General features: G+C 35.9%; 1 protein-coding gene across 1 annotated transcript in view; it reads left to right on the forward strand.

The window, feature by feature from the left end:
- Vwc2 (von Willebrand factor C domain containing 2) overlaps window positions 1-18,608 on the forward strand; it is a 160,199-nt gene extending 141,591 nt beyond the window's left edge. Inside the window, exon 3 of the mRNA XM_076864544.1 lies at window positions 18,457-18,608. Within this exon, the coding sequence (XP_076720659.1) occupies window positions 18,457-18,608 (152 nt within the window). The remainder of the gene's footprint in view (window positions 1-18,456) is intronic.
- Window positions 18,609-20,155: the final 1,547 nt, after the last annotated feature.

Here is a 20,155-nt window from a genome sequence, read left to right on the forward strand (position 1 = left end):
TACCACATTTTCTTTATCCATTCATCTGTTGAAGGGCACCTGAGTTGGTTCCAGAGCATAGCTATTGTGAATTGAGCTGCTATAAACATTGATGTGGCAGCATCACTATGGTATGATGATTTTAAGTCCCTTGGGTATATGCTGAGGAGTTGGATAACTGAGTCAAATGGTGGTTCCATTCCAAGTTTTCTAAGAAATCTCCATACTGCTTTCCAGAGTGGTTGCACCAATTTACAGTCCCACTAGCAATGTATGAGAGTACCTTTCTTTCCACATCCTCACCAACATTTTTGGCTACTTTTATTCTTTTTTTTAATGTGTAAATTCCAGGTCAATTTATTTTTCTTTAGAGTTTAATTGCAGACTTTATATATTTAATTTAGTTGTTGATAGACTTTTATTTAATTTATTTATATGCCATGCTGAGAATCAAACACAGTGTCTCACACATGCCAGGCAAGCGCTCTACTGCTGATCCACAGCTCCAGCCCTGCTACTTTTATTCTTGATAATTGCCATTCTGAATGGAGTAAGTTGGAATCTCAGTATAGTTTTAATATGCATTTCTCTAATTGCTAAAGATGTTGAACATTTTTTCATATATTTGTTGACCATTAGTATTTCTTCTTCTGTGAATTATTTTTTTGGTTCCTTTACCCATTTATCAATTGGGTATTTTTTTTCTGGTGTTAAATTTTTTGAGTTCTTTGTATATCCTGGAAATTAATCCTCACCTGAAGTATGTATGATAATTTTTTTTCCCATCCTGTAGGATCTCAGTTCATGTTCTTGATTGTTTCCTTTGCTTGAAGAAGCTTTTCAGTGTGATACCATCCCATTTATTAATTCTTGATTTTACTTCTTATACAGGGTCCTTGGGATCAAAAATAAGAGAAAATAATATAAAAAAGAAAAATGAATGTGTTTTAGTCAACTATTTTGCTGCTGCAACTAAAAGATCTGACCAAAACAATTTTAGGAGAGGAAAAGTTTATTAGAGGGCTCACAGTTTCAGAGGTCCATTCACAGAAGGCTCCATTCCTTGGAGCTCAAGGTGAGGCAGGCACGTTGGAAGAGTGTGGCAGACGGAAATAGGTCACATAGTGATTAGGAAGTAGAGAGAGAGAGACTTCACTGTATATGCCCCATAGCCACACCTCCAATGAACCACTTTCTCCAGCCACATCCCACCGGCCTCCAGTCACCACTCAGTTAATCCTATCAGCAATTAATTAATTGATTATGCTAAGGCTATAACCCAATCACTTCTCCTCTGATCCCTCTTGCATTGTCTCACATGTGAGTTTTGGGGGGACACCTCACATCGAAATTATAACAGAATATAATCCCGGTTTGGCCAAAACTGGGAAAAGAACTCATACAACTCATACAGAAACATTACAATTGACAGGAACAAAAGCCAGGAAATCTACATATGTAGGTTCAGCCAGGCTAAGCCCAGAGATTCTGGTTCTCCAACTTTTGTTGGGTCTTCCTGTTCCCAAGCCAGGGCTTGGGAACAGCCTCTGGGAAGGTAGGATGGAAAATACAGCTTAACCAGCATATTGTCAGGAAACAGCTGGAGGAAAAAATTATTTGGGGATTTCTAATTTGAAATGGGCCCTGTCAACACCATCTAGACCTCTATGACCATCAAAGTTAAATTTCACCAATGAAGGCAATTAAGAATATTTTCAGGGGCTGGGGATGTGGCTCAAGCGATAACTCGCTCACCTGGCATGAGCGGGGTGCTGCGTTCGATACTCAGCACCACGTAAAAATAAAATAAAGATGTTGTATCCACCGAAAACTTAAAAATAAATATTAAAAAATTCTCTCTCTCTTCTCTCTCTCTTAAAAAAAAAAAACTGAAGAGTGTTTCTTTCCATTATTAAAATTTTGTAAAAGGGAATATTTCAGGCAATAAGAACAAACTAATATGGGGAAAAGAATATAAAAAGTTCATAAGAAGACAACAAAGGAGAAAAAAGGAACAAGCACAGATGGATCAAATGCAAAATCAGTAATAAGGCTGTAGATGTAAGGCAGATGTACTTCTCATTACATTAGAATTAAACATACCAATTAAAAGAAAAAGATTTTCAACCACAGTTGTTGGAACTCTACATACTGTTTTCAAGAGAGGTTTAGGGTAGAAAGATGTTGAGTTTAAAAAAGAGACCAGGATGGAGTTGTGGCTCAGCGGAGACTGCTGACCTTACACGTGCAAAGGCCTGGGTTCAATCCTTGGCTCCACATAAAAATAAATAAATAAAATAAAGGTATTGTGTCCAACTATAATTTTAAAAAAATTACAAAAAAAAAAAAAAAAAAGAGAGAGAGACAAGGTTAGACCATACACACTCTCACCAATTGAAGGCAGCTGGGGAAACAGTGGATTTGGAGGCAAGAAGCATCAGTAGACAAAAAAATGGCAGGCTCCATTAAACCACAAGATATGACTCAACTACATATGTGTACCTAATAGCTTTAATGTCGTTTTAAAATAGGTAGGGAAACACTGGGACGAACTAAAAAGAGAGATAACAATGCAATAATTATATATGGAAGTTTTGTTTGCAATCATCCATCAAAGGACTTATTCAGGGTATATGAGATTCTTATAAATGAATAAGAAAGTCTTCACAGTTCAGGGTTAAGTGTTGTCAATACAAATCCTTTCAGTATTTAAGATGTAAAAAGACCCACTTTGAATGAGAATATCCAAACAATTAGTCATCAGGGAAATGCAATTAAAACCACCAATCAATACTGTTACACACCTGCCATGATCCATAAAATATAACAATAAAAACTGACAATACCAAATGAAGGATTTGAATCAACTGGAATTCTCAGACACTGATTCTGGGTATCAATTTGTTGCAAACACTTCAGGAAAATATTTATCAGTTTCTACTACAGCTAAAAACATAGTATCAAGCAATTATTCCATTCCTGAGATGTGTGTGTTCGTTCGTTCATACCAAGGATGTGTATATTTATAGTAGAATTTTTCATCTCTTAAATAGTTCCTTATAAAAGTTACTTCCAAACTACTCTAGTTTTATACTATTTATTCATTTATTTATTTACTTTTGGTACTGGAAATTGAACCCAGGTGTGCTGTAACACTGAGCTACTTCCCCAGCCCTTTTTAGTTTTTTATTTTGAGACAAGGTCTTGCTAAGTTGTTGTGGCTGGCCTCAAACTTTCAACCCACTTGTCTCAGTCTCCTGAGTTACTGGGATTACAAGTGTGGGTCACAGTGCCCAGCAGCTTTCTATTATTGATAGATATTTGGAAGTAAATACCTAATAATATTAGAAGTAAGTATATATAAAAAGTAGTAAATAAATAGTAGTAAATTGATGAAATGGAAGGCCATACAGTGCTGAGAATGAGATCAACAGTAGATTCAACAATGTGAATGAATCTCACAAACAAGATATTGAGGACAAGAAGCCCATCGCAAAGAGGGGTGTATATACATTATGAATCTTATTTTCAGGAATAGCAAAAGTAGGCAAACTCATTCTGTTGTCTTAGAAGCTAGACCAGGATCAGGACACAAGTGGGCTTTTTAGGTCCTGGTAATATTCTGTCCCTTGATCTTATGGTGGTTTCATGCATGTGTTGGCACTTTGGTCATGAGCACTGTAAGCTGGGTGAGCAGACCCATTATTTGCTCATGAACCAGTGTGTACATGCCCTCAGTGTGTGCCTCTTAGCTCTGCATAGACCATGCAAAGGGGTCACTCACACACTTCATTCATAATTTATTGACTCATTGTATAAAATATAAATGTTCCTCAGATGCTAACAATTACTTGTGAATGAAAGCTTTCATAATCAAATAAATTTAGAAAATATTTCCACTCCAGCCCTTTTACTGATGTTCCCAGTACATGTCAGCATAGTTAAAGTTCTGAAAAGATCTCAAGAACACTCATTTCTGGCGTTTAATGAAACCTGTCCCAAATATACTCTACAGTGGGAACTTCTTTTTTTAAACAGGATATCTTCTGCCATATTGAAGTAGGAATTTTGGAAAATATTTCTCACCATTCCCCTGAGTGGGACATACTTATATTTTATAAGAATTTAGAGCATGTGAATTCATTAGCCCCTAAAAATGAAGGTGCATTTTATTTCTTGAATTTTGGCAGAGATTGGGTGGCATGTGATAAATTATATCATTACCTGAGTTCTTTGGCGAAGGCCCAACTCCTATAGTCCCAACAGACCTGACTCATCCCAGAGTGCCAATCAAAGAGACCAGCAGTGGTGAGAGACAGGAAAGGAGCTTAAATCTGCATGGCAAAACACAAGGACGAACAGATGTAGGGTTCCAGTGACCAAAGCCCTGTCTTCAAAGGACTGACAGAAACTGGTGTTTTATAGAAGAGGGGAATAAAGGCAAGGATTGGGGACTTGTTTCTGTGGGTGGGAGGTTTGCATAACTAGCAGAGTAGGTCATCCTGGTCAGGACTTGTTCATTATCTCAGTTCTAGTTCTGTGAGGTGACTCCAGAGGTGCTTATTGCTTGTGGAGGGAAGCAGTTTGGTTCCCATGAGATGAATGCTTCTGCTTAAGGGTGGGGAGCAGCTTCAGGACTTGTGTTGCATGGAGGAGTAATCTCATCCATCATGGGTGATTTGTTTTGCTAGGCCTTCGGTTGCATATAGGTAGATTTGGTCCCTTGTCATAAAGATGCTTATTAACCAAGCCTGTAGTTATTGGAATACAAGGTAACTGGAGAAGAAAGTTACTCAGAAGGCAAAGAAACAGACATTTAAAAGGCAAATGGAGTTGAAAGAGACAAAATGGAGCTGGCTGGGTCAGTGACCCGACTCACTTTGAAGAGCAACTTGACAAGATTGGAGTAGAGTGACTAAGGAGCTATGCAGTAGGTTCCAGAGGCTGGAAGGAAAGGTGAACTACAAAAAACAGGCTCCCTTACATTACTCCCTGGGAACCACCAGGAGAGAATGCTGATCTGGCAGGGTGGTTTTCTAACTGACAGATGTTTTCTTTTGATGAAGATTATTTCTCCTACAGATATAAATTTGCTTCATTTTCATGCCTATTTTGGCGTCCTTTTTTTTTTTTTTCTCGTTTTATCTGTTCTGGTTTAAAAATAATTTTGTACTAGATTCTTACCAGAGAGACAGATATGTAAACATGAACACATAGGAGTGCAGACACACGTAGTTTTAATTTCTTAATTTCCCTTAAAATAAAGATGTAAAGGCATATTAGAAAATGTGTTTCCTCTCCTTTTGAGATCAATGCCCTGTGAATCTAAAATACTCCAAGTATATAAAAGGGAAATTGAGATTAGGGCCTCCTTTTTCTTCTAGTAGACGCAGGGTCTCTGGTTTAATTCCTAGGTCCTTGATCCACTTTGAGTTTTGTGCATAGTGAGAGATAGGGGTTTAATTTCATTTTGTTGCATATAGATTTCCAGTTTTCCCAGCACCATTTGTTGAAGAGGCCATCTTTTCTCCAATGCAGGTTTTTCGCACCTTTGTCTAATGTAAGATAATTGTAATTTTGTGGGCTAGTCTCTGTGTCCTCTATACTGTACCATTGGTCTACTAGTAGATTAGTAGGCCCTAATCTACCAGTCTGTTTTGGTGCCAATAACATGCTGTTTTTGTTACTATTGCTCTGTAGTATAGTTTAAGCTCTGGTATAGTGATGCTACCTGCTTCACTCTTCCTTCTAAGGATTTCTTTAGCTATTCTGGGTCTCTTATTTTTCCAGATGAATTTCATGATTGTTTTTTCTGTTTCTATGAGGAATGTCATTGGGATTTTGATCAGAATTGCATTAAATATATATAGTGCTTTTGGTAGTATGGTCATTTTGACAATATTAATTCTGCCTATCCAAGAGTAATGTAGATCTTTCCATCTTCTAAGGTCTTCTTTGATTTATTTCTTTAGGGTCTGTAGTTTTCATTTTATAGATCTTTCACCTCTTTCATTAAGTTGATTCCCAAGTATTTTATTTTATTTTTTGAGGCTCTTGTAAACGGGGTAGTTTTCCTCATGTCCCTCTCAGAAGATTTGTCATTGATATACAGAAATGCCTTTGATTTATGGCTGTTGATTTTATATTCTGCTACTTTGCTGAATTCATTTACTAGTTCTAGAAGTTTTCTGGTGGAGCTTTTTGGGTTTTCTAGGTATAGAATCATATCAGCAGCAAATAGTGCTAATTTGAGTTCTTCTTTTCCTATATGTATCCCTTTAATTTTTTTCATCTAATTGCTCTGGCCAGTGTTTCAAGAACTATGTTAAATAGAAGTGGTGAAAGAGGGCATCCCTGTCTTATTCCAGTTTTTAGAGGGAATGCCTTCATTTTTTTCTCCATTTATAATGATGTTGGCCAGGGGCTTAGTGTAGAATTAACACCAAGAATTAATAAATGGGATGGACTCAAACTAAAAAATTTCCTCTCAGCAAAAAAAAAAACAATCTGAGATGAATAGAGTGCCTTCATCTTGGGAGAAAATTTTTGCTTCTCACACATCAGTTAAAGCTCTAATCTCTAGGGTATATAGAGAACTCAAAAAGCTAAGCACCAAAAAAACAAATAATCCAATCAATAAATGGGCCAAGGACCTGAACAGACAATTTTCAGAAGAGGATATACAATCAATCAACAAATATATGAAAAAAAATGTTTATTATCTCTAGCAATTAGAGAAATACAAATCAAAACTACTCTAAGATTTCATCTCACTCTAGTCAGAATGGCAGCTATTATGAAGACAAACAACAATAAGTGTTGGTGAGGATGTGGGGGGAAAGGTATACTCATACATTGCTGGTGGGACTGCAAGTTGGTGCAACCAAATTGAAAGCAGTATGGAGATTCCTTGGAAATCTGGGAATGAAACCACTATTTGATCCAGCTATCCCTCTCCTCAGTCTATACCAAAAGGACTTAAAAACAGCATACTACAGGGACACAGCCACAATAATGTTTATAGCAGCACTATTCACAATAGCTAAACTGTGGGACCTACTAAATGCCCTTCAGTAGAGGAATGGATAAAAAAAAAATGTAGCATATATACACAATGGAATTTTACTCAGCAACAAAAGAGAATAAAATTATGGCTTTTGCAGGTAAATGGATGGAAGATAATGCTAAGTGAAGTTAACCAATCCCCAAAAGACAAATGATGAATGTTTTCTCTGATATAAGGTGACTGATTCATAGTGGGGCAGGGAGGGGGAGCATGGGGTGGGAGGTGAACAGAGGGGGCAGGGGGTTAGCAATGATGGTGGAATGTGATGGACATGTATGAAGACATTAATTGGTATGAACATACTTTATATACAAAGATATGAAAAATTGTGCTGTATATGTTTAATAAGAATTGTAATGCATTCCACTGACATTTATTTTAAAAATTAAATCAATTTTACAAAAGGGAAATTGAAATGCAACACCTGTTACTTCCTCTCTATAAATTACAGGTGGGAAATTTCATACTTGGGAGTTAGGGTTCTGCTGAGCAACATGATTTACAGTAAGATAGAGAAAACGTAGCTACTTCAACAGGTATGAGAAGTTCTGTATACTTAATAATTGTTTTTATTCTAATTTCATTGCTCCAAAAGAAAGATTACCAATAATCTAGTTCCTAAAATAAAATGTGCAGCCACCAATGAATGCTGTCCCTGCTGGGCTCCTGAACCGGATGGATTTCTGCTCCATAGCTCTGCCCTTCTGGGATGCGGGGGACATTCTCAGTGTTCAGTTCTGGATGGAAGAGAAAGCGATATGACCTCAAGCATGTGGTTATATCTTTTCTCATTAACACTCTGTCTTCTGTGATGCACCATTCCTTGTGGTACAAATCTAAAACATCCTGGCAACTTGCTCATCAATACAGCCATTGTAGTTTATTTCAGTGTGTCAATTAATTGTCTAATTCTAAAATTTTAACTCAGTTTTACGTACACTGAGCTCTTGCCCTGTGCTGTAAGCAGTAGTAGACCCTGCAGTGAAACCATGATGTCACTGTGACTTCTGCCCCTAGGGGATGCCAATCAATGGAGGACATGCATGGGTTCCAAGGACTGTCACTGTGAAAGGCAGTTTTGTTGGATATACAGGAGCAGCTGAGAAGGATGTCCAAATCCACATCTCCCTGGAGGTTCCAACTTGATTTGTCTTCAGTTCAGCACACCTTAAGTTAACACACCTATTCTGGTCTAGATTGTGCTGTTATCTCTGGCAACAGTGGGGCATGACAGACTCTGCATTTCAGGGACAGACTGTGGAGGGTCTTAAAGGGATGAAAAGCAGCTTCTTCTTGTCCATGTCCATCCAGGATGAAGCCTGTGTTAACTGTGTGAAGAATTTCAAGTCATTCTGATAACCATGTGTGTGTTTGTCCATTTGTGCTGCTATAATATGACAAAAGGGAGATTTATGAAAATCAGAAACTTATTACATCACAGTTCTGGAGGCTGTAGAGTCCAAGACCAGGGATTAGCAGTTTCTGCATTTGGAAAGGGCCTGTTACATGATGGCATCTTCTGCTTGTGTCTTCACATTAAGAAAGAGGTAGCAGCAAAGAAGATGAATGCCTCCCTCAAAGCCTCTAATAAGATTGCTATTCTCATATGTTAGGATTTCTCATGATTTAATTCATTGTGATCTAATCACATCCAAAAACCTTATCTCTTAATACTAGCACATTGTTAAGTTTCCACATAGGGATTTAGAGGGGAGACCAGCATTCAAACCAAACCCCTGTGTATCATCACTGTAGTGAGTGGGGTTCAATACTTATGTGATCCAGGTGAACAACTTTCCCAATTGTGAACCCTCTGTCCTAAATTCAGATCAGCACAGAAAACATCATTTTAGCAACATTTATCAAGAGTCCTTGAGGAAAAAAAATATTATATGCTATAATTATTTTGAAATTAGCCATTTTTTTACCCAATGGGTACTTTAATCGTAGCCAAGCCAAATTAATATAATATAATGTAATGTATCAGCAATTATTAGCCATGTGACTTGACAAATGCTTATTTTCTCTAAATGTAATTTTCCATATTTTGAAATTGTTCTGCCTTATATAAATATAAAACATAAATGCATAAATACAAAACAAATTTTATAATTATGGTTAAAATTAAATTTTTTTCCTCCATTGCCCTACTTACTAATGAAGCTAAATGTATAGAATTTCATTTGTCATTGAGTGATTATAGTAGCACAATCTACTTTCATATATCAGTATTCTCTTAGGTAGTTTACCGAGTAATTGGAAGTGATATTTTCCCCAAGATTTTTAGTCATCCACTCTGAAATTAATACAACTACTTCTGCTTGCATATAGACTTTCTTATTTTCTGCCCCATGTCCACCCCCCAGTACTGGAAATTGAACCCAGGGGCATTCTACCACTGAGATACACCCCTGCCAAGACCTCATGCCTGGGCTGTTAATTCAGGAACCAGACGGGTAATGAGGGGATGAAGAAAAGACAAACAGACACACACATAGAGAAAAAGGTGGGCCAGGTTCAGCAAAGCTCTGGTGAGGCTTACCAGATCTAGTTCATTTATTATATAGGTTTTGTTAAAAAGTTATTTGTTAGAAAGTTTTAACGGAGCAGGCAGTCTGAAGGCAAGGTGAAATTTTCGAGACATGAGGTCATCTTGTTATACCCAGAATTCTCTATCCCAGGGGTGGGTATCTGAATCCAAGATTCCAATTGTAAGAGCTGTGCACCTTGGCACATAGCCTCCCCTGGCCAGTGTTACCATAGCAGCTTAGGGCATCCTGACCTGCACTTTTGCAGAGTTAGCTCCCAGTACAAACGCAACCATGAGGGAATCAGAGACCAGGTTCCTATCACCACTCTCCACACACCCCTAGTCATTTTTATTTTATTTTTGAGACAGGGACTCACTGAGTTACCTAGGAAGGCTTCAAACATGTGATCCTCCTGCCTTAGCCTCCCAAGAAGCTAGGATTATAGGTATGTGCCACTACAACTGGATCTTTTTTTTTTTTTTTTTTCTGATTAGTGTTAGCATGGTACAACTTTCTCTATTTATTTATTTTAAATTTATGTGTGTATTTAATCCACGAAGTGGGTTTTTTATATTCAACAAATAGTTGTGCACTTTTTTGTGATCCACTCTGAAAAACTCTTTTCTTTTACTTGGTGTATTTAGATCATTGACATTCAAAGTGATTATTAATGTAGTTTTGTCAATATCAATCATATTTGTTACAGTTTTCTACTCATTATATTTTGTCTTCCATTCTTTTTCTGCTTTTGCTGTTTTAATTAAAAAAAAATGGTTCCTTTTTTTCTATTTCCTTAGCATATCTATTATCCTTCCTTTTTAAAAAAAATTTAGTGGTTGCCATAAATTTGTTACATACATTTACAGGGTTATCAGGGATATTATATAATAGCAGGCTAACAGAGAGGTTATATAATGATAAAGGGGTCAGCTCTCCAGAAAGAAAAATACATCTTCAACATGTATTTGTCTCCAATTAGAAAATCAAACTGTATGAGGCAAAATATGACAGAAATACAAAACTAAATAAATGAATCCATCATTATACTTTGGATGCTATAGTACTCCTTTTTCATATCTAGCAGGTAGAAAATTGGAGGACATAGTTGACTTGAAGAGCAACAGCATTCAACTGGATAGTGCTACATCCATTGAGTTCTTCATCTAACAACAGCAGAATAAACATTTTTCTCAAGATTGCATGGAACATTCACTAAGAAAGAACAAATTCTGGACCACAAAACACACCACAACATATTTAAAAGAATGAAAATCATATACTATCTACTCTCAGTCTATAATAGTATTAGACTGAAAACAGAAAGATAGTAAAGAAATCCTTAAATACTTGGAGATTTAAGAGCACATTTATAAATAACACATGGAATACAGAAGAAATTTCAAGGACATTTTAATATTAAAAACTAAATAAAAATGAAAACACTTTATCAGAACTTGTGGTATGAGAGAAAGCAGTGCTCAGGAAATTAATAGCATTAAATGCATATATTAGAAAAGAAGAAATCTAAAATAAATAATCAAAGCTTCTACTTTAGGAAACTAGGAAAAGAAGGTGAAATTAAATTAAATCCAAAATAAACAGAAGAAAATAAAAGGATAAACTTTCAACAAATGGTGCTGGGATAATTGAATATCCATAAACATACACACACAAAAATCTCAACATAAACCTCATTCCTTATGCAAAATTGTCTTAAAAATGGATCATGGGCTTAAATGTAAACCATAAAACTATAACATTTTTATGAGATAACATAGGAGAAAATCTTTAGGACATAGAGCTCTTGATGATTTTCTTAGCACAATCAAAGGTGTGACCTATAAAAAAGAAAATTGATACGTTAAAATATAAAACATTTGCTCTGAACAACTTCCTCTTAAAATGTTAGAAGGCAAGCCAAAAAAAAAAAAAAACAGGAGAAAATATTTGCAAGTCATCTGACAATGGAATAGTACATAGAATATAAAAAAAATTCCAAATTCAACACTAAAAAAAAAAAAAACACCCAAATAAGCCAACTAGAAAACAGGCTAAATACATGAAGAGACCTTTAACAAATGAAGCTTTAAAATGGCAAATATACACATGAGATGATGATAATTACCAGCCACTAGAGAAATAACAAACTAAAAATGTGAGATATTACTACACATCTATCAGAATGGCTAAGCAAAGCTGGGCATAGTGACTCATGCTTGTAATCTCAGTGGTTTAGGAGGCTGAGAGAGGAGGATCACAAGTTGAAGGCCAGACTCAGCAATTTAGCAATGCCCTAAGCAACTTAGTGAGACCCTGTCTCAAAGTAAAAAACGAAAAGGGTTGAGGATGTGGCTCATTGGTAAAGTGTCCCTGAGTTCAATTTCTAGGACAAAATTTTTAAAAGTATGGTAACAAGGCCAAATGCTGATAAGTATGTGCATAAACTGTATCCCTGGTTGGACTGTAGATTTTACAGGCTCTCCAGTTTATTAATTTCTTATAAAAACTAAACATACAACTACCATACAATCCAGAAATTGCTCTGAGGTATCCCCCTCAAACAGTAAAACTGTTTACACAGAGCCTATACAGGAATCTTTATAGTAGCTTTATTCATAACAAGCTCCAAACTGGAGAAAAGTGTTCTGCTTTATGAGTGGTTAAACTGTGTTATATCCACACCTTGCATTTGAGTCAGCTTTTGTGTCACTGTGCTAAAAGATTTGGTGAGAAAAATTGTAGAGGTTAAAAAGTTTATTTGGGGGCTCATGGTTTCAGTGGTCTGAGTCCATACATTGCTGGCTCCATTCCTCAGGGCTTGAGTTGAGACTGAATATCATGGCAAAAGAGTGTGGTGGAGGGAAGCAGCTCACATGATGATTAGGAAGCAGAGAGAGAGGTCTCCACCTGCTAGATACACACACAACACACACACACACACACACACACACACACACACACACATATATATCCCATAGCCACAGCCCCAATGAACCACTCCCTCCAGACCCACCCCACCTGCCTCCAGTTACCACTCAGTTAATCTCACTAGGGATTAATTTGCTGATTAGGTTAAGGCTATAACCCAATCATTTTACCTACAAACCTTCTATCATTGTCTCATGTGAGCTTTTGGGGGACACCACATCCAAACCATAACACCTTGGAACATCACTTATAAAGAAAGAATGAATTGTTTATGCCTAACATATAGGTGGATCTCAACAGCATTATGCTGAGCTTCAAAAGCCAGTAAAAGTCCAAACTACTGCATGAGTTCATGTCTATAATGTTCTTTTAATGGCACAACTGTAAATATGAAAAATACATAAATGGTTCTGTTGGGGAAGGAAGGAAGATACATGAGGGAGTACTCTGGTGATGGGACAGTTCTGTGTCTTGATTTTGGTCCTGATAACACAAAACGTGGGAAAATAACGTAGATGTATACCTGTATATCATATCTCATCAGTTTCTCTTTTTATATTGTTCTTATAATTATGGAAGATCTGACTTTTGGGGGAGACTAAAGAGTGCATGAGTTTCCTCTCTACCACCTTTGCAACTTCCTAGTTTGATTTAATTCTACAATTTCAAAATCAAAGCTTTTTCATGAACTATTTCATAAAATAACTTTGTGTGTTGTATGTGTTTGTGTGTCGCCAAATATTCAGAGGGAGTTTGTTGAAACAGTCTTACAATTTGGTTAATTTACAGGAATTCTGCTTCTAAGAAGAAAACTTTAGAAAATGTCAGTAATTGGAATCTGTTGTGGAATTCTGAATTTATATTAAAATTTTATAACTTATAAAACAATTTATATGGCCTTAATTCAAAAGAATTTATAAAATACAAGAAGAATAACCTCAGCTGTGTCATAAACTAAATATTTGAAGTAGGAAAAAATGGTAAAATGGCAGATAATTTTAATTAAAAATTACCTGAAAAATCTTCTACTTGAGCTGATGTCGTTTTAGATGAAGAAAGATTACTTCATAAATTCTTTAACAGTTCATATATTAATCCTTTTTTTTTGTTGCTATAATGAAATATTTGAGAAAGGGTACTTTTTTTTTTTTTTAAGTAGAGGTTTATTTAGCTCCAGGTATAGAAGTTTAAGGGCATGGCACCAGCACCAGTTTGTCCCTATGAGAACCAAATGGTGGATGGCATTGCAATAGTGGGACCCCATGAAAGAGGGAGAAAGATCCATCACATCACCAGACAGGAAGCCAGAAGGTCTATTCAGGATGAGGCTCAGCCTTTTAAATCACTAGCTCTTAGGGGTCTCACCAGAACAACCTTAATCCCTTCCAAAGACACACCTACAGTGACTTAAGTTCCTCTTAAGTCATTCTTCATGTTGTCACACTGAGGACCAAGCTTCCAGCACATGAACACTTGGGGCACACACCCAACCATATTTAAATACCATATGTGAAGTACTTGTTACCCCTCCTCTTCCTCACTGACACTGCATGAGACAAAGGCATGTTCACATGTTTTTCCAACATAATCAGCCTGGGCAGTTCTATGAGGTTTTAGAAAAAGGGGCTAATGAATCTGGTTAACATTGAACACCTGTCAGAATTTAATTAACCATATCGTTGTAAAATTCTTATCAAGAGTTACTCATTTTTTTTATTTTTAACATCTGACATTTCAAATGCTTATAGTACCTTTGGGTGAAATCAGCATGGAAGTTGTGACAAGGAAGGTTCAGAATCAGTGTTTCTCCTCATGATTCATTTAGCATGATTTGTCATGAGAGGAATTTATATAAAACTATAATTAAAAGTGTGTGAAATAGAAAGTTTCCTATATGAAACAGAATGTCACTTGTGTTCTGGCTCTAGGTTTGTGTATTTTAATTACTATTTAAACACTTGATATTTTTGTTGGCTTTTTGCTTTTCTTCATGAATATATTTTTCACTAAGTTCCCAACAATTTGTGTATCTCTTCTTGCCTGAAGCAGATGATTAAAAAAACACACTAAACGTATATGCACTTCATAGATTCGAGGGACCAATTTCAAAATGCCCAGCAGTAGGACTCATTTTGAATAATGATGAATGCGCATGTGGGGCCATAAACAACGAGGGCCTCCATTCTAACAAGAAGTGATCAGCTGGGACAAGTCCTTAAGGAAGAATAAAAGTGAAGTATGTAATTGTTAAGAAGATCCTGCATTTTGAGGAAAAAAAAGTTTCTTATTTTTTAAAAACCAGTTGTCACACTAGGAGAATACATTAGAAATTGATGAAAATATTGACTGTACAGGCCAGAGGCAGGAGGTGACAGAGTAGTAATGGGTAGAGTGGACACATGGAAGCAAATGTAACTAACAGTATGTTATTGATAACATGACTATACAGAGAGGAATTGAGTGACTTTATTTATTTTTCCAGTTGGATATTTAACGCCACTCCTCTACATTCCTAGATATTTTTATGTTTCATTTTGAGACAGGGTCTTGCTAAGCTATTTAGAATCTTGCTAAATTGCTGAGGCTGGCCTTGAACTTTGTGATCCTCCTGCCTCAGCCTCCCAAGTGTATGAGTTTACAGGTGTGACTTTTAAACAAAATATATTGTAAGAATTGCAAAGAAAATGTATTCATTATTAATTAATAATAATATTTTGGTATAATTTTAAAATTGCTTTATGTGAACCATAGGCTAAAAGTAACTGTAGTATTTGAAAATGTGAATATTTAATGATTTTTTAAATTTCTTCTTCTTGTGCCTGGCCTTACAGCTGCAACCTGACAGTGCTTGGGTGGTCCACCCACATCCAGCAGCCCCCAACTCCTTTGTGTTTCATAAGTCCTCATGGGAGGCCAGGGGCAGGACTTCCACCTTAGTCAATGATTTTAATAACGGAGAATTTCTGTCAAAGGAGTCACACAAGATAGCATGGTGACCTGCTGGTGGTCCCAACTATACAGCAAGAGCCTGGCTTAAAAAGGAAAGAAAAGAAAAGAAAAAGAAATATATGTGGAATTAAAACCTATCAGATAAATTAAATAAGTAAAACTGATAAATTTAGTGTTTCATTATAAAAGAAATATATATATATATATATATATATATATATGTATATACATACATATATATATAATCTAAGAAAAATTTTTGAACTATTTATTATGAAATCACAATTTTAAAATTTCTTATGTACATTTCTATCTGTGCCCTTCTCTGAAGAGGGCCTGCAAACAGTGTCTGATCAGTACAATGGGTGTATACAATATTCAGGTCTTATGTCTAAACATATTCTCCACTGAAAGGAATCAAGGTTCCTTGGAAAAAGTGCTAATTTTAGATTTAGGAAATATGAGCTAAAATTATCATGTTGGTTCAGAAATTAAAGATGCTTCTATTGACCAAAGATGCATGTCAAAAGATATAACAACTGGCTTGAAGTTCTCTAGCCAAATTTTAGGTAATTTGAACATCAAAAGGAACAAAAATTGCAGTGGGTTGCAAAACATTGAAAAATAAAGACCAAAACCCATCAGTGATATTAAAAATAAACTAATGATCACCAAAAACCTTTAGAAGTGACTATTAACACTGGCATAGAAAAATTAATTCAGGAAAGGATATTTGTTGGAGTTTTCAAAAGCGTATGAGAGGTGTATTATTTCATAAGATTCTTTGGCATGAAGTACAAAACATTATTTAGTCCACACTTACTTAACTATTAAGTGGCAGTACCAGGTTTTTAATCCAAATTGATTTAAAATAAAGTAATCCAAATTGATTTAAAACCTGTAAATAATTTAAGGATACAGGTTTCCTGGGCAATTATGGTGTGCCTTCTGTGTGGAAAGCACACTGCCATATATTATGCTGAAATAGAAGCAGATTGTGTCCTCAAACTCTGCAAAGAAAGATGGTAAACAGAAAGAAAAAAGTATTTCAGAGAGCTCAGGCCTAATGTAAAATTCATAGCAGCTCAGGTATTGTGCAGGGACAGTATGACCAAATTAGGAACACTTTTACAATGTTGGTCCCACCTAAATGACCACTGTGGCACTGTTTGTCTTTTGTCTCACATAGCAGAGGAAGACTCATCCTATGCCAAGGACAGTGGTGCTGAAGTGTGTGGGTGGCCAGAAGAGGGTTGTGTTCAGGGAGTATCAGGATATCATGCCAGGGCAACTGGGTAGGGAGGGGTCTTGAGTTTAAATAGAATTACAGTTTACCAAAGTTTATGAATTGGTTGTCTTTAATGTAAATAAAGTTCATCAGATGTCAGCTTGAAAAGACACAAGGCCTAGGCTTGATCAACCTGGTATCAGCACGCAGTGCAGACAGCTTTCCTCTGAAAGCACAAAACCGGAGCTCAAAAAAGAAGTTGAGTCACTTCCAAATGAATGACTGTAAAGCTTCAAGGTGTCTGAGGGAGAAGAGAAGTGATCACAGGCAGAACTTTACAGCAGTGTCTCAATAGGAAACAAGAAGAAAACAAGTCAAGAGAGGGAGAAGGGGGCCATGTGCACCTATGTGTATGTCCTAAGCACAACATTCTGGAGCTAATTTGAAAGACAACTACAAGTAAGTGTGACTTAGACAGTTTGGAAGTGTAGAAAGACTGATTTTTTACTCTAGCACTTTGTTGGATTAATTTTAAAATTTTTGCAGATGAATCTTTTTATCTCTTTGATGATTTTACCCATTATAATTAAACATGTTTTGGTTGTGAGCACATCCTCAAAGACTTTAGAAGCAAAGAAATTTGGAGAATAAAAATTCTTTTTTAAAAATTAATTAATTAATTAATTTTTACACGCGCTCTCATTATTATTATTTGCATTACGATTCTTAATATACCTTTATACCACAGTTTATCATATCTCTGTATAAAAGATATGTTGACACCAAATTCCCATCTTCATACATGTATTTTGTGCAACGATGAGGGTCTTCTTCCACCATCCATCTCACAAACTGTCAAAGTTCTAAGTTGGAGACTTTGTTAGTGATTACTTATGTTGGAATTTTAGAGAGGGTTTTGGAGGCAGAGCAGTTGTAGGTATATGAACCATAACATAAAGCCAATAATTTTTAAAATTAGTTCCAATTCACATTGGAAATTGTTCTAATACTCATTTTCTTCACATATTTGACTTTCTTATAGAGTGAAGTGTGGCTGTGACATCTTTATTGCTTGACAAGGTTATAATCAATGTTAATTGAATTATAGAGATCCTCAGTTCTTATGGAAGATTGTTGAAGATATATCCCTGGAGCATGCTAAGGAGGGGCTTCTCACAGTGTGATCCCCCCAAAACAGCAGCCACATCAACTAAGGAACTTATCAAAGCAAATTTTTGGGCCCCATCCCAATCCTGGGGAGTCAGAAAATCTTGGGTGGGACCTGCAACCAGCATTTGTATAGTCTTCCAGGTGTGACAAAAAGTCTGATGAAGTTTGAAAACCTGCTCCAGGGGATATGGAAAGTATGATGGATTTATGCTACTTAAAGATGTTTTCTTCTTTGAGCTCTGCTAAAAAATGTCAAGAGGAATATGACTGGTTCTCCGAAGGTATTGGTTAATGAGAATGCTTTTCCTATAATTACTTAGCATGAATTAAATCTATGATTGCAAATATGGCAATACATAAGGTCTCAAAATGGAATAGTCTTATAATGAAAACCACAGCATTATCACTCATAAAATTTTAAATGCATTGGTTTCATTTCAGATGAAAAAGGGAGAGTAAGTACTTCATTTTACTGAAGTTCTGACTTTCCCACTCTCCTTCATAAAAAAGAGTGAATAAAATATATATTATAATGCTAATTACCTAATTATATTGATCATATATTTATGCACACACTTAGTATAAAATGTTCTTCTGCATTTCAGGTCCAAACTGCTTTGCAGAAACTGCTGTCATTCCAGCTGGCAGAGAAGTGAAGACCGACGAGTGCACCATATGTCACTGTACTTATGAGGAAGGAACATGGAGAATTGAGCGGCAGGCCATGTGCACGAGACACGAATGCAGGCAGATGTAGACATTTCACAATATAAAAACTCTCACGTTTTTCTAGACTCTTTTACTGATGTGAACAATCTAGATGACTGGGAAATATCAATCAAAAGGAGAAGACTTTTGATAAGGAATCATGGAAAATAGTTGGTACATTTGCTTTTCTTGGTAACAATTACTGCAAAAGAAGGAGATGGATATATTTCAAAACATCAACAAGAACTTTGGGCATAAAATCCCTCTCTAAATAAATGTGCTATTTTCACAGTAAGTACACTAAAGTACACTATTATATAATAAATGTATTTCTATAATCCCTCTATTAGAGAGCTTATATAAATGTTTTCTATAGATACAGATTAAAAATGCTGTGCTGTCAACCGTCCTCACTGTGTACCTGCATCTTTGTCAGTTCTGATTGCATCACACGGGGATGCTAAGGGTTGCCTGTCCCCCTTCACAGCTTCACACAGACTAGTGCATCCATCCATTAATGGATCATAATAGGACTGGTTTCTATTGAAACCTTGTCCAAATTCTATTTAATTACAGACATCTCTCTGATGTTCATCCCTAGAAGACACAGACAAATTCACATAAACATAATGCTACCTTCTTATAACAACATATTGCTTTTATCAGTTCATTCTCATTCATTTGGGAAATGCAGGTATAAAAGATTACTAATACACTTTTCCACTTTTTACAGCTCTCCTATGTTGTGGACCATAAATAAACATATACATATATTTCATTTTTGTTATCTTCTCTTCTAAGCATGACTGTATTCCATTCCCTAAAATGAGGAATACGATGGACTGGAAAATTTGTATGATTGTTCCATCAAGCTGAAGCATGCTTCAAAATGGAAGTGTCCTTTGATTACCTGGAGAAAATAGAAGGAAAATCCTGTACAAGTTTGAAATTGAAATGTAAATATGGTACAGATATCTCCACCCTCAGTTCAGTGTGGTCATATTATTAATGGGAATAAAGCATCCATCCTCCATAACAGAACATCTGCCATTAAGAGCAGAGTGAGAAAGCATTTCTTTTGTTCAATTAAGTTGAAAGATATAAAGCTGAAGGTAAAGTGTACTCTAAAATTTCCTGTGTTTAAATATAATCCCCTCTTCATTTGGACAGTGAATAAAAGATGCCACTGCACAGTGTTGCTGATCTGACCAGTGTAATTGGAGAATAGTTCCACCATTATGGATCACATCAACACTTGGCTCTTTGATGAAAGAGGTAGTCAGGGTCTTAATAGGTGCAGGATGAAGAAAGCAAAACTGCAATCACTATTTTAAACCTTTAAAGTGCTTTTTCTATAGATTAATGTATTACAAAATTCTGAATTACACAGTGTTCAGCACAAAGAATTATGATTACAAAAAAGGAATAAGGAGTGGTTTCTCGCCTTCACATGCTTTTGGTCTCAAGCATAACTGGAATAAAAAATTTGTGTTATTATATTAGGAGTTAAACTAAAGACCATAAAATAGTGATTAGAAAAGCTTACTAAAAGGAGGGTAGAGTACAAAAAAAAAAAAAAAAGAGGAGAGGCACTCA

Source organism: Callospermophilus lateralis, chromosome 1 (assembly GCF_048772815.1).
Source record: "Callospermophilus lateralis isolate mCalLat2 chromosome 1, mCalLat2.hap1, whole genome shotgun sequence".
Lineage (NCBI taxonomy): Eukaryota > Metazoa > Chordata > Mammalia > Rodentia > Sciuridae > Callospermophilus > Callospermophilus lateralis.